Genomic DNA, 12686 nt, shown 5'->3' with positions numbered 1-12686 from the left:
GGTACTGAACAAGAGGCTGGTGGTACTTTTTTATGAAAGGTTTTGGTGCTCTGGCAGGGAAATCAGACACAGATCCATGTCTGTGTCTGATTCACCCTTTTGTTGTATCTTTAACCACCCTTTGGCATCACCAGCGAATTTCACAGAAAATACAGCAGTGTTTTTCTGGACTCAACCTTTTTTTTGGGCTGTAGAGTGTTTCAATTCTGACTCTTCCATAAACCAAGAGAGAGCCTAAATTGCCCTAAAGTCTGACAGTCCCCCAGTGTGTGTTTACCTCTGAACTGGTGTATCATTTCTGTTGATGCTGTCCCATAGTAGTTGTTTGTGCAAAGACCCTGTTTGTTCTCTGCTGTTATGCTGTCCTCAGGTTGCTCTGAGCTTTTGTTCCCAGTGGTCACTGCCAGGTTGGTGGTGAGAAGTGCTCTCTCTCAGATAAGACATTTAATGGCAAACTTGGCTCAGGATGCCCGGTGTCTCCCAACCTTTTACCCTTTTCCAGTAACTGCAGCAATAGCTCAACACAGTGCAGCTGAAAACCAACTTGTGTCCATTTGAGAAGGAAGTACATGTTGAAGAGCACAAGAAACGCTTTTGGGGACAGTGAAGGCAACTAGAACCCCAGTTTTACTTGGCTTTTCGAGGCCTTTTAATGCCAAGTTTCTGTTGCCTTTGTACATCTTGCCCATTTTTAGCATGAGGCAGAACCTGTACCTGCTTTTGCCAGGAATGAGGTGTTAGTGTGTACCACTGCTGTGCTCTGCCTCTGTGTTTCCTGCTCATGTTGTTTTGTCTTTGGATGAATTTGAAATTCTCCTTCTTCCCCTCCTATCAAATGAGCTACTGGGGTGCATGGGCCAGTGATCTGCTTGTTTTACCTCCCTGCTGCTGGTTTGTAGCCAAACATCACCAGGTGTACAGAAGCACACAGTTCAGCCCTGGACATCTTCACTGTTGGCTCCATACTTTTAGACATAATATTTATAATTGCACTTGGCCTTGTACACATAGCTTTATTCCAAATAAATGACCATATTATAGATTTGCTGGGCTTTTATGTTTTTTCTGTTCTGTAGCCAAAGTTGCATCTGTGCCCAAACTTCTGGCTAGGGCTTGTTGCAGAGCTTTTTATGGAGGCCCTAGACTCCGAGCACTGTGCTGGGCTTGCAACCAGGCTACACTTGCTCAGTCTCTCAACACTGGTACCCCTGCTCAAGCAACAACCGAGAAGGCCCTTGTGTGCCTCAGCACCTATGGGTGCCCCATCCTACTGCTTCCTCTGCACTGGGTGGGGGGCTCTCAGCCCTGTGGTGCTGTTGTGTGACAACATGGGGGCAAAGCCATCAAAGAGAACACCAGAAGTCAGGACAGCAAATGGCTGTGGTGGGCACACAATGCTGACCTGTGATAATCCAAGCATGTTCTTGGGCTCTCATGCTGAGTCAGGGGTTGAGTAATTCCCAGAAGCTCTAGGAAGTGTCAGCGGTTAATGAAACCAGGCAATAATGTGGTATTAGTGGGTTCTTTTTCTGGAAATTCCCATGAAGAACAACAGATCTCATCCATTTGTGGTTGCAAGCGTGTATAGACCCTTTGCATGGGAATGGAGGTGTTGTTCCTGGCACAGTGGCCAGAGTGCAATCCAGTAAATTGTGGTCTGTTTACTTAAAATGCCACCTGTGGTTTCAGAAGGATCCAGCATTAATTTATTATCCTAGACCGTTGCATGTTGTTACTGCCTGTTGTTCACAGAGTTGCCACACGTCTTCCCAGGAATGGCTGAGCTTACTTTGACCCCTGTGCTGAGCTTGTGCATCAGTTTGTCTGCAAAGCACTTTGGGATTTCTTTGGAATTAGTAGAGGAGTTTTCTAAAGAAATACTTTTCTAATCTTCTGGATGCAAGCTTGGGTGGGAGCAGTTATTCCCTGCAGAAAAATTCGGCTGCTATAGCTGAGGTTGCTTAACAGTGGCAGTTCTCCAGGACATCTTAACTAACTAAGTGCTGCATCTACCACTGCATCTAGAATCCTTGGGAAAGAACATGATCAAATGTGTTTAAAAGCATCTATTTTCATAACTGTAGCTAAAATCCCTGGATAGCTGGGTGTAATTTTCCATTGTTTTTGAATGCATGATCACGGACAGCCCTTTGAAAATAAGGAGTACTTGGAAGATGAACTGCAGGCCTGCTTCAGTGCATGGTGGTGTGCTTTGCCAATGACCCGGTTTTGATGAGAGTGTTCTTGCTTCCTCAGCAAGCAAGAGCCAAGGGACCTTCTTTTAACAAGAAATAAAGAGTTTTGGTGGGAGTCGTCCAACTGCAAGACAGGCTTTGGAGGGATGGGTCGGCGAGACCAATCCTTATAGTTAAAAAGAATTTTTTTAGAAGCAGGAGGGTGTTTGGAGGGCAGTGAACACTTTCTCAGCTCAGTTTGATGGAAGCGCAGTGGGCATCTCAAGGGCTTTGTGTGCTTCTCTGGAGAGAAGATCAGTCTTCTCTCTGCCCTTCATGGTACAGCTGAGCAGGCTTGCTAGAAAAACTGCCTAGGAACATTGATTTCCAGCCAAGCCAAAAAAAAATGGAACATGCAACACCTTCATTTGATAGCAGGTTTTGATGAGTTTGGGTATCAGGGGGAATCCAGGCCATTAGGGAAAATGGTTGCACAAGGCAAGAGAGATATTTCTGTTTGCTGTGCAAAAATACATGGAGAATTTGGGTTACAACACAGGGGGTGAAAGTCCCTGCTCAAAATGCTCAGAGGCACGATACGGTGTATCCAGTTCACCTACAAACAGCACAGTGCAGGGCTCTGAGATCTGTTATATGGGTCAATTGCACTTCCTCCTGAGCCAGAGCAGTACTCCTCTCATATCTCAAGTTCCCAAACTGCTCACCTTTCCCCATGCAGCTGTTAGCAGAGAAAGCATTGCTAACTCAGCAGAGGATGCTGAAAACATCAAGGTGTCATAAAGGCAGGGCTAGAGGGTTTTGCTAGGGAGAAACAAGCAGGACAGAATGGCCTTGCTGAAGGTGGGCTGTAGCACTAGGAGTCTTCATTTGGTCTGTGTGGGAATAACGAAGAGGACTTAGAAAAGAAAAATGGTGGTGTGATCTTTGCTGACAACTGTGTGCCAGACTTATATGTTTCTAAAGGGGAGCTCTCCAGGTATCCTCAGCTGCAAAACCTGAGCTTAAAGAGGGTAAGAGATTACAGACACCTCTGAGGCAGGTAGAGCTGTGAACAGTAGTTGCAGGAGACGTAAGCCTCACCTGGAGTGAACATTGTAGGTCTTTGAAGTGTCTCTTGGAAACATTTTTTTAGTGCATGCAAGTGTGAAAGGGGATTTATGGAAAGGAGGGGTTATTCCACATGTTGGAGGGAGTGGAGAAAATTCAGGAAGTGCTCTTCTAAAATTCCCTTTTAAGGAACAGTGTACGTACGATACGACAGTGCACAGAAACCAGCCATGACCACAAACAGAGCAAAAGTAAGGTTTCTTGAGGATTCAGAGTTGGGGGCTAGTTTAATTTCAGATAATTTAAGACATTGCATACAAAAATAAGTTTTAAAAATATTTTGAGACATTTATGTAAAAAGAGTATGTTTTTGTTAAGCATAACAATGAAGGATTTGGGCTGGAAATTAAAAAGAAGTGCAAACAAAAGCAAAACATAGTGCTTGGGGTTTTTCTCTCCTTCTGCGGTCAATCTGCAGAGTGTCTTTTGTCTCTTAATTGTTATTTTCAAACCAAAGTGACTGTGGGAGACAAGTTCAATGCTATTCACAGTTCTGCTCATATTTTTGGCTAGAAGAAATTATATCCAAGGGATGGGAGGGATCAGGGTGTGGGAGCTTAGCCCTGTATCTGTATATTGTTTTCCTCCAGAGTTGTGCCTATTGAACATGCTCCAAATGGTACCAAACTGTGTACAGAGTTACCTGATTTGGTCAAGGCTGTCCAAGTAGCAGTCACCCCACGCAGGCGGGTCTGTGTTGAAGCCTCCTGGTGCTCTCTGTATTTCTGCCTCTGGAGCAGCGCAGGGTTCAGATCCAGGCTTTCTGATGATCTTTTCGGTCGCCTTCATGGGGTGTCCCGGGGTTGGATGTGGCTCTCATGCTGTGGTTAACACTTGCTCTCCCTCGCTTCAGGGTTTTGGCTGGTGTGGACGATCATCATCATCCTCAGCTGCTGTTGTGTTTGCCATCACCGACGCACCAAGCATCGTCTCCAGGCCCAGCAGCGGCAACACGAGATCAACCTGATAGCTTACCGGGAGGCCCACAACTATTCAGCCCTGCCCTTTTATTTCCGTATGTACCTCACACTGCTTTTCCTGGAGGTTCTGGAGAGCAGGGCAGCAGTCAGTTTCCTATGTTGGGTGGAAGTGGGGAGTAGAACTGCTCAGCAAGAGGTAGGGGGCAATTTTGCAGCCTAACCTTGGTTTATGGAGGGGAGGTGACGTATTCCAGAAGTTGGGTGCGTTTGAGCCCACTTGAATCTGGAGAATGAGCTGCATCAGCTACAGCACCTTCAGACCCACTCTTGATTTTTCTCTGTGAGTGTAGTGATTCCCTGGGTGTATTTCTGGTAAAATTATTAAAATATCTCATTTAGGACTTTATGGATGCTCCTCCTTTCCAGCCTGCACTTGCTGCTGGTGGGACTGAGATGTGGGAAGTGGCTTCACAAAATTCAGTCACAAAGGCTGGGTTGAAGTGGTGCCTCAGGAGGGGCCACGCTGGCTCCTGCCCTGTGCTGCAGTTCCCAGACGATGCTGATGAGCAGCCTTGGGAGACTGCATGAATGAGCTGTTGCCCATGGCTCAGAGAAAGTACAGTTGCTTTGTTCTTCCCTTTGTGCCCTGCTACACTGTGCTAGAACAGCAAGTCTTGGCCTGTTGACTGGAGGTACCACAACTGAGTTTCCCTAATGGACTGTTGAATTGCCTGTATGAACTTGCTTTTCCCATTGCACTCTTGCAGCCATGTCAGAAATAGCCCCCATCAGCACTTTCCTCCCCAGGCCCAGGGACACACAATTGCACATGGAAAACTGCAGTGCTATCTTAAAATGTTTTCCAGTGTTTAAGTCCATTCTGTCTATATAGATTATTTTGTTGCATCTGAAGAAAAGAAACAGAATCTTTCATAGATTTGAGGAGCTGTAAGTACAATAAACCAAACTCTCTTGCCAGTACTGCTGCTTGATTTTGACTGCACCAGAACAATTGAATCCAGCACTAAAACAACAACCAAAAGCCAATGTTCTAAGTTCCTTGTAATTGCTCATGTGTCTTCATATTTGCACAAAGCTTTGTGAGATGAAATCTTTGCTTTTGAAAGCAGAAACTCAGCTGAGAAGCCAGTGTTGGAGAGGGCTGGCAAGTTACCTCCCAGGTTGTTCCCTCCAGCTAACACAGGCCATCTCCTTTTGTGGTTTATGGAGCTGTATTGGGTTCAGGACAGTGGGGGGCCTGGTAGCTGTAAGCATAGACTTGAGAGCAGGGAGATCAAACTGCTGTTCCCATCTATGTCCATCTCCTCCTGTAATGCTGCCCTCCTGTGCCACAATTGCTGCTTCTCTAAAACAGGACATGTCTCATTTGGGCCAAGTTTTGGCACACCTTGTAAAGCCCGTTGAACTGTTGAGTGGGAAGGTGCTGGTAGATGACAAATGACATACTGACCTGTATTAGTGGCTTGTTTCCTGAGATAAGCTGTTCATGAAGTAACTTCTCCTCCTTGCCTCCTACTTCTAGGGTTTTTGCCAAATTATTTACTACCTCCCTATGAGGAAGTGGTGAACCGACCACCGACCCCCCCCCCACCATATAGTGCCTTACATCAGCAGTGCATCCCAGCAGGCAGCAGTAGCACAATCCCGGACACGCCAAGAAACCTGCAGCCAGCACAGAGCAGCTCAGCAGCACCCAGCAGCAATAACAGCAGTACTGACAACACCGGCTCCTCCGGCCTCGGGGACCCCGAGCCCTCCACCCCCACGCTGGTCGAGCGAGCAGTTGCCAAAATGCAGAGCGTGGAGCCTGGCAGTACCAGCACGGGAGCCGAGCTAGTGGAGAGGGCCGGTCCCGACAAGGATACGGAGTGCAAAGGGGAACTGCTAAAAGGTTACAGCTCTGAGAGCCTAGAGCAGAGCAGTGCCATTCCCGAGGCGAAGGACAAGACGCCGGGCAGGCAGCGCCGTTTCACCGGTGACTCGGGCATCGAGGTCTGTGTTTGCAACCGGGGCCATCACGACGATGAGCTCAAGGAGTTCAACGGGCTCATTGATGATGCTCTGGATGGGCCCCTGGACTTCTGTGACAGCTGCAGCGGCCGCCCCCACGGGGACGAGGAGGAAGGGCTTTTTAATGCTGTGGAAGAGCAGCACCGTGAACACAGCCACCACCACCTGCCCCGGCAGCCAGTGTGTGTGCTCTTGAACACAATAAATGAGCAGGACTCTCCAAACTCTCGTACCAATAACTCCCCCAGCTAAGGTGGGAAAGTGGAAGGGAGAATCGGGGGAAAACACAAAGAAATAAAAAATGAGAGGATTAAAACTTTTAATAGGAGGAAAAGGTGATACAACCTTCTTTTTTTTTTTTTTTTAAGTTTTATTTTTCTTTCTCCCCCTCCAATATAATTCGGGGACTAGTCCCTGAAGGCCTGGTTTGTGGGGGATGGATCACTCTGGGTTTTGTTAATTGTGTCTGTCCTGCTCCATGGGGCAGGGACTGATGTTTCTCAGTGAGACCTTCTAACAAATGGAACTTTCCCAATGGTGATTTTGGTGATGGTTATTATGAGTTTGTTGGTTTCAGTTTTCCAAAATACTGCTTTATTTCACAATCAGTAAAGCTCAGCAAATCTCACCCTGGGAGGACACGAAATCACCATAAGGCTTGAACCTCCAGGTGTCTTCCCAGAAGCAAGCAGCTTCTGATAGTGCCGGCAGTCAGTAGCCCAAGAGTTCTGGTTTGATATAGTGCTCTTGAGGAATTGGGGATCTATTTTCATTTTAGCTTTTTTCTTCTTTCTTTCTTTCTTTTTTTTTTTTTTTTGTGTGTGTCTTAAGGTTTCCAGAAGCTGATGAATACCTGAACACATCAGCCCTATAATCTCTGGTGCTTTAGTGTTTAAGACAGCAGGTAGGAAATTTCCCACTTGAAGCTGGTGACTGAAGGACCAGTTTCTTCTAGAAGGGAGTGTTAGTCTACCATAAGCAGTTTGAAAAGAAAAGGTTTGCAGAAATTTGCCTTTATATGTCATTTTTAAAGACAAGTGTATTCCTTCAATGCCTCCAAGAGCACAGTTAGAAGTAGAATCCAGGCAGCTGGGCTGCCTTCCAAGTACTGTGGTCTCCGAATGACCTTTTTCCGGTGTGCTGCAAAAGGGCTTGGCTTTATTTTTTTTTCCTTTCCTTGCACCCTGAGAGCAGCACACTCAAGTTAGGATGACAAAAAAAGAACAGGGCTCTCTTTGGCCAGTGTGCCTTCAAGCTTCAGCGATGCGTGTTGAACAAATGGAGACGAGAGCTCCGTCCATTGCGAAGGGATGACTTACTATGTAGATGTGGAAGACCTGTGCAGTATTTTATTTTATTTTTTTGATCCAAAAGTTTGGTGCGATTCTGATGTTGACCACTTAAAAGAAATGAATGTCTGTTTTCTTTCTTTCTTTTTTTTTTTTTTTTTTTTTTTTTTTATGGTGGCAACTGGCTACTGTATAATGTCTGTGAGTGTGTGTGTGTGACTGCAATCCATGCATGTAAGTCCTGCTGGTAATATGAAAACCTGCTGTAAGACTGCAAGAAAATTTACTGTAGCTTTGCTTTAATAAACAGTAGAGATTTTGTTAGAAACAACCTGAAGGGGAAAAAAAAAAAAAAAAAGGAAGAGCTGAAACTAACATTCCCTGGATTGCTCGTGTGGAAGAGAGCACAGTCAGACTATGTAGCTTGTTCTTGGGTTTTCTCCCCATCCCTTTTATAATTATGGTCATCCAGATCATTACTGTTATGGGGAAAAAACATTGAAAACTGAACTCAGATATATTCAGATTTGATTGAAAACCAAAATCAGTTTAAATAAGGTGGAAACCAAAATACAATGCCTTTTCAGATAACTTTCACGTGTGTATGTATCATTTTGTGAGTTAAGAATAAGACTTGTCTTTAGTTCGTGGTTGTGTTTTGTTTTTTTAACTGGAGGTGTGTAGCACTGTGCTGGATACACATGACAGAGCAAGAGAAGTGATTATTTCAGTATTTTACCCACATGTTTGAGGAGAGCTCTTTGAATGTAAAATGTTTAGGAAAATCTCACTCCTTTGCCTTTCACAGCTTTTCTCTTCCTTCAAAACAGTTGATGGAGAATGCACTTCAGTGTGTGTCTTAGGCTGCTCGTAAGAATGAAGGACTGTGATTTGGATTCAGGAGACCTGGTTCCTGGATGTCTGGAGCATGAGTGGTAACAGCGAGGCTGAGCATGCCCCAGAGCTGGGCTGGCTCACTGGGCACTGTGGCCGTCTGGGGACTGGTTGTTTCCAGCTGTGTTCACCAACCACCTATATCTTTTGAGAGGAAAATTAAAGAACCCCAGTGCCACCCCAAGGAATTCTGTACATATTGGCACCTGGCTTTGTTCCTTGCACATTGAGAAAGCTAAAAAAGTACGTAACTTCTTACAGAGTGGGATTCTACTGCTCTAAGTCCTGGGACAGCCCCAAACCAGGAGGAGACCCTATACTAACATTTCTGTTGGCATGAGACAAAAATCTCTGTGTTTGATTTACTGCCATCCCAGTAAAAGTGAGAGAACCACCCACTTCTTTTTCTGGACATAGAGGTGAGTACCAGTAAGCTGAGCTGATGTTTCTAATCTTAAAAAGTCAGGAAGCAGCAGTGGTGTGCCTGTTTTATGACTCCTGGAGGTTTTTCAGGCTTTTAAATACAAACTGGGCACAAAACACGTCTCTAAGCTTACATATGCCTGAGGAGGAGCTAGACTATTTGTGGCTCTCAGTGCTTAAATCTTTTAGACCTGGACCAGGGGCAGCTGGTGTGGGGAAGAGGAGTGGTACAGAGCAGGACATGGGGCAGGTAAGCACCTCTGAGACATCCCAGCTGGTGCCTCTTCATGAAGGTGAATAAAACACAGGCAGGCAGAGGACTCCGAAAGCTCCACTTTTGGTGCTTTTTAAGAGTGTGTGATCCTCATGTCTGTTCCTTTGTAGAAAGCCAACACAGCCCTAACAGAGCTCTTCTCCAAATGCATACTCTGTGTGTAAAATGCTGGAGTTGTGAGGACAGGGGCAGGTCTGTATCTGGTACCACCAGAGCACCAAAGCCACCCGTTTCCAGCTACAAGGGGCGAGTGTTTTATGGACGTCATTAATACATAATTTAAAAACTGAGGTGCAAGCAGTGCAGCACAACTGGGAGCAAATCAGTGTCAGTGCAGTGCTCGCTGCCTTTCCTTACAGAATGTCCTTTAAGTTTTGATGCCAATAATACTGAAAGTCTATTTTTGGTGGAGTTTGTGGCAGTGCTGCTTATACAGCATGTTTGGCTCTGAGGGCAAGGACCCAGCGGCTGTCCTGGCAGAGTTGGGTTGTGTCACCTGGGGACAAGCCCTGCAGAGCAACATGTGGTGGGTGGCTCAGCTAGAGGGTCCTCTGGGGACAATGGAGGTTCCTGGGTCGGGTGGGTACCACAGCGTTGCCTCAGTGTTCCTTGGGGACTTTGTGGTTCCAGCAGCACAAACTCCCACTGGGACCACCCATGCAATTTTCCTGTAGAGTATCACTGCATGATTGTACAACCCACTGGATGGGTGTTGGCTGGATGGAGGAGGAGCCGGGAATCGTGTGTCTTGGTGCTTGCTGGCAGTCTGCTCTCAGAGCTCATACCTGCCTTAATTGAGGCTAAGGAAGGCTGAGGTGCAGTTAAGCTGCTGCTTACACATAGTCATCAAAAACTTCCTGGGGCAGGAAACCTGAGCAAGTCTCCAGGATGAAATCAGCGGGCTCTGCAGAAAGCCTGAGGCTGTGCCACCAGGCAATGGGAACTCTGGGCTCCCAGGGATGTGTGCAAATGGTGAGAATCTGGACCATGCTTGCTTCCTGAACTGTGTGGGCCAGCTCCCACAGCCAGATACCCTCTTCCACATGCCCTAGCCAGGCATGTCTTGCTGTCACCTGCTCCCCATGGGGCCTGGCTGGGAGCTGGGGCACAGTCCCACACCAGTGACTCAACTCCCCTTGCCTCTTCTTGAAACTCATCTCATCCTGGCCCTTATCTACTCTCTGTGCAACACATTGTGGGGAGGTTTTTCCTCTTTTTTTGCCTTCCTTTTGCTTATACAGGAAAAGCGTGGGGCAGTCTGCTACCCCTCAGCTGGAGACAACCTTACAGTATCCTACAGCCAGGAGCTTGGAAAGGATGGGATGAGTCTCCTTTCTTTGTCAGAGCTGTTTCCCCCCCCCTCCCTTGCAGCACAGATCAGTTGTTATCAGATGGGACTGGTGCCTGCACAAGGGGCCATTGTGGCAGTGGTGCCGGCACTGCAGGCCCAGTGTTGGGGGTGGGTCACAGGCTGCTGGGCTGTATCTCTTTTTTTTCAGCCTACGAACAGCTGTGTCCTGAGGTTTGTGCTTACTCAGCTTGCCTGGCACCCTGCCCGCAGGTATTTTGAGCGTCACCCTGCTCCTCTTGCGCCAGGCATAGCTCTCCAGCACAGCCCAGAGCCATCCGCTGCACGGTGCAAAGTGAAGCTTGTCAAAATTTATGGGGCTCAGCTTGGGAGCCCTTCATGCCATTGGGTCAGCTGAATCCTGCAGGGGTGGCTGTGCCTCTCCAAAATGAGTTTGTGCAATGGAAAGGCTGGGGCTGGCTCTGCCTGGTGCCCTCAGGTCCTGCCCCAGCAAGTGGCACCTCTGGATCATGGAGTACCTGGGGGTACATTGTGGCAACAGCTGTGAATGAAGAAGTTTCATCCTTTCCACTATCACTGATTCCCCTCTTGCAGAATCCCTCTGCATCAAGTAGATGGAGCCACTAGTTTCCAGCTCTCCTGAGCTGCTCTCCAAGCCCTCTTGAAGCAGCAAAATTCTTGACTTTCCCAGCAATCTGTCTGTGCTTGGCTGACCAAAACCTGGCAGCAGATGTCAAGGTCCCCTTCAGCTGGATCTGATGCTGCCCAGGTGAAGGTGTGTGGCGGGGCCAGGGGGTTGGGCACAGCAGCATGGCCCCAAAGCAACTGTCGGGACATAAATACCAGCCGGATGATTCACCAGCATCTCTGCCCATTTCCAGAGCAGGGAACAGCAGTTCCAGCAGCTGTTTACCAGCTCACAAGGTGCCAGTCCCCGGGGAAGCCCAGTGCATTATGTTTGGCCAAGTTTTCCCCAAACCTGCTGTAAGCCCCATCCCTCTTCATCCACCCACCTTCAGCCTGTGCTGGCCCCGATGTGATGGAAACGGGCAGGGGAGCAGGAGGGAGCGTGTGGCTCAGCCCTTATAAACCAGCAGAGACTCCACACAGTAGCAGCAGGACTGGGCTTCTGCTGTGCCCCACTCTGCCCCAGTTCTGGTGGGCCACAAATCACCCTGAGAATGTCCCATGGGGCAGGCATATGCAAGGTGGTTCTTCCTCCAGCTCCTCTGTACCACCCGAAGTCCCATGAGAAAGGACTGGGAGGAGGGAAGATGCTCCCAACACTGCACTGGGTTGCGAATATTTTCCCTTCACCAGTCCTGTGTGGTGCTGTGGACTGACGGGACCCATTTGGCATCAAAGGCTGAGCAGTGTGGAGCAGTGTGGAGGCTGGGTGAGAGTGAAGCCCTGGTGGCTTCTAAAGAAAACTTACACTTTGACATATGGCGTAGGAAGTTTAGGGGTGGGAAAGTGTTATGCTGGTTTTCCTGCCAGCTAGCAAGGGAGAGTGCAGGGGGAAACAGCAAAGTAGGGGAAGATGGGGGTGTGCAGGGTGGGGGGTGTTGCCCTTTGCTGAGACTGTGGGGGGGTTTCCCCTCCACCCCAGCTGCTCTGCCTCCAGGTGCCCTGAGCGTGTTGCGTGTTGCCCTTTAGTTAAATATTAAGAGGTCAAGTAACAGAACCAGAAACCTAATTGCACACTGCCCTGCATGGCACACCAGTTTTTTGGCAAAAGCAAACACAGCCCCTTGCTTTAGGTGAAGGTTACGCTCCTTGAAACTGGGCGCTGAGCGTCAGTGCTCAGGGGGCTGTGTGGGTGGGTGACACCACATCGCTGCACAGTAGGTGTCTGTGGCCCCCCCAACTCCCTGGTGCCCACGCACTGGGTCTGGGGCTGCAGCTGAGCTCAGCCCGTGGGGTCCAGGTGCCTCTGGGTGCTCCTCTGTGTCCCTGAGCGACGCAGGCTCTGGCTGTTGGCCAAGCTGAGGCTGCCGGTGCCTCCCCACAGCGGCTCCCGCGCAGGACGGGATCAGACAGCCCTGCCGCGCTACAAGACACTCGTGTCCTGCCTGGAAGGGGCCATGTGTGTGCACGTGTACATGCATCTGTATGTACAAGCACATACATGCGTGTGTGTGTGTGTCTGTCAGCAGGCACAAATGCATCCCCGTGCTTTGTGTGCGTACACGTGTGTCAGTACGATTGTGTGTGTGCACCCGTGCACATACGCCTGCAGGTGCT

The 12686-nt window shown here is 48.3% G+C and overlaps 1 protein-coding gene across 5 annotated transcripts in view; it reads left to right on the top strand.

Moving 5' to 3' along the window:
• WBP1L (WW domain binding protein 1 like) overlaps nt 1–8332 on the top strand; it is a 56612-nt gene extending 48280 nt beyond the window's left edge. For all 5 annotated transcript variants that reach the window (XM_051618204.1, XM_051618208.1, XM_051618205.1 and 2 more), the window contains 2 exons: nt 4156–4317; nt 5766–8332. In XM_051618204.1, the coding sequence (XP_051474164.1) occupies nt 4156–4317; nt 5766–6505 (902 nt within the window). In that variant the 3' untranslated portion in view covers nt 6506–8332. The remainder of the gene's footprint in view (nt 1–4155; nt 4318–5765) is intronic.
• Nucleotides 8333–12686: the final 4354 nt, after the last annotated feature.

This window comes from Apus apus, chromosome 4, assembly GCF_020740795.1.
Source record: "Apus apus isolate bApuApu2 chromosome 4, bApuApu2.pri.cur, whole genome shotgun sequence".
In the NCBI taxonomy this organism is placed as follows: domain Eukaryota; kingdom Metazoa; phylum Chordata; class Aves; order Apodiformes; family Apodidae; genus Apus; species Apus apus.
Note: the sequence above shows the minus strand (reverse complement) of the source record. Positions and strands in the feature narration are given on the sequence as shown.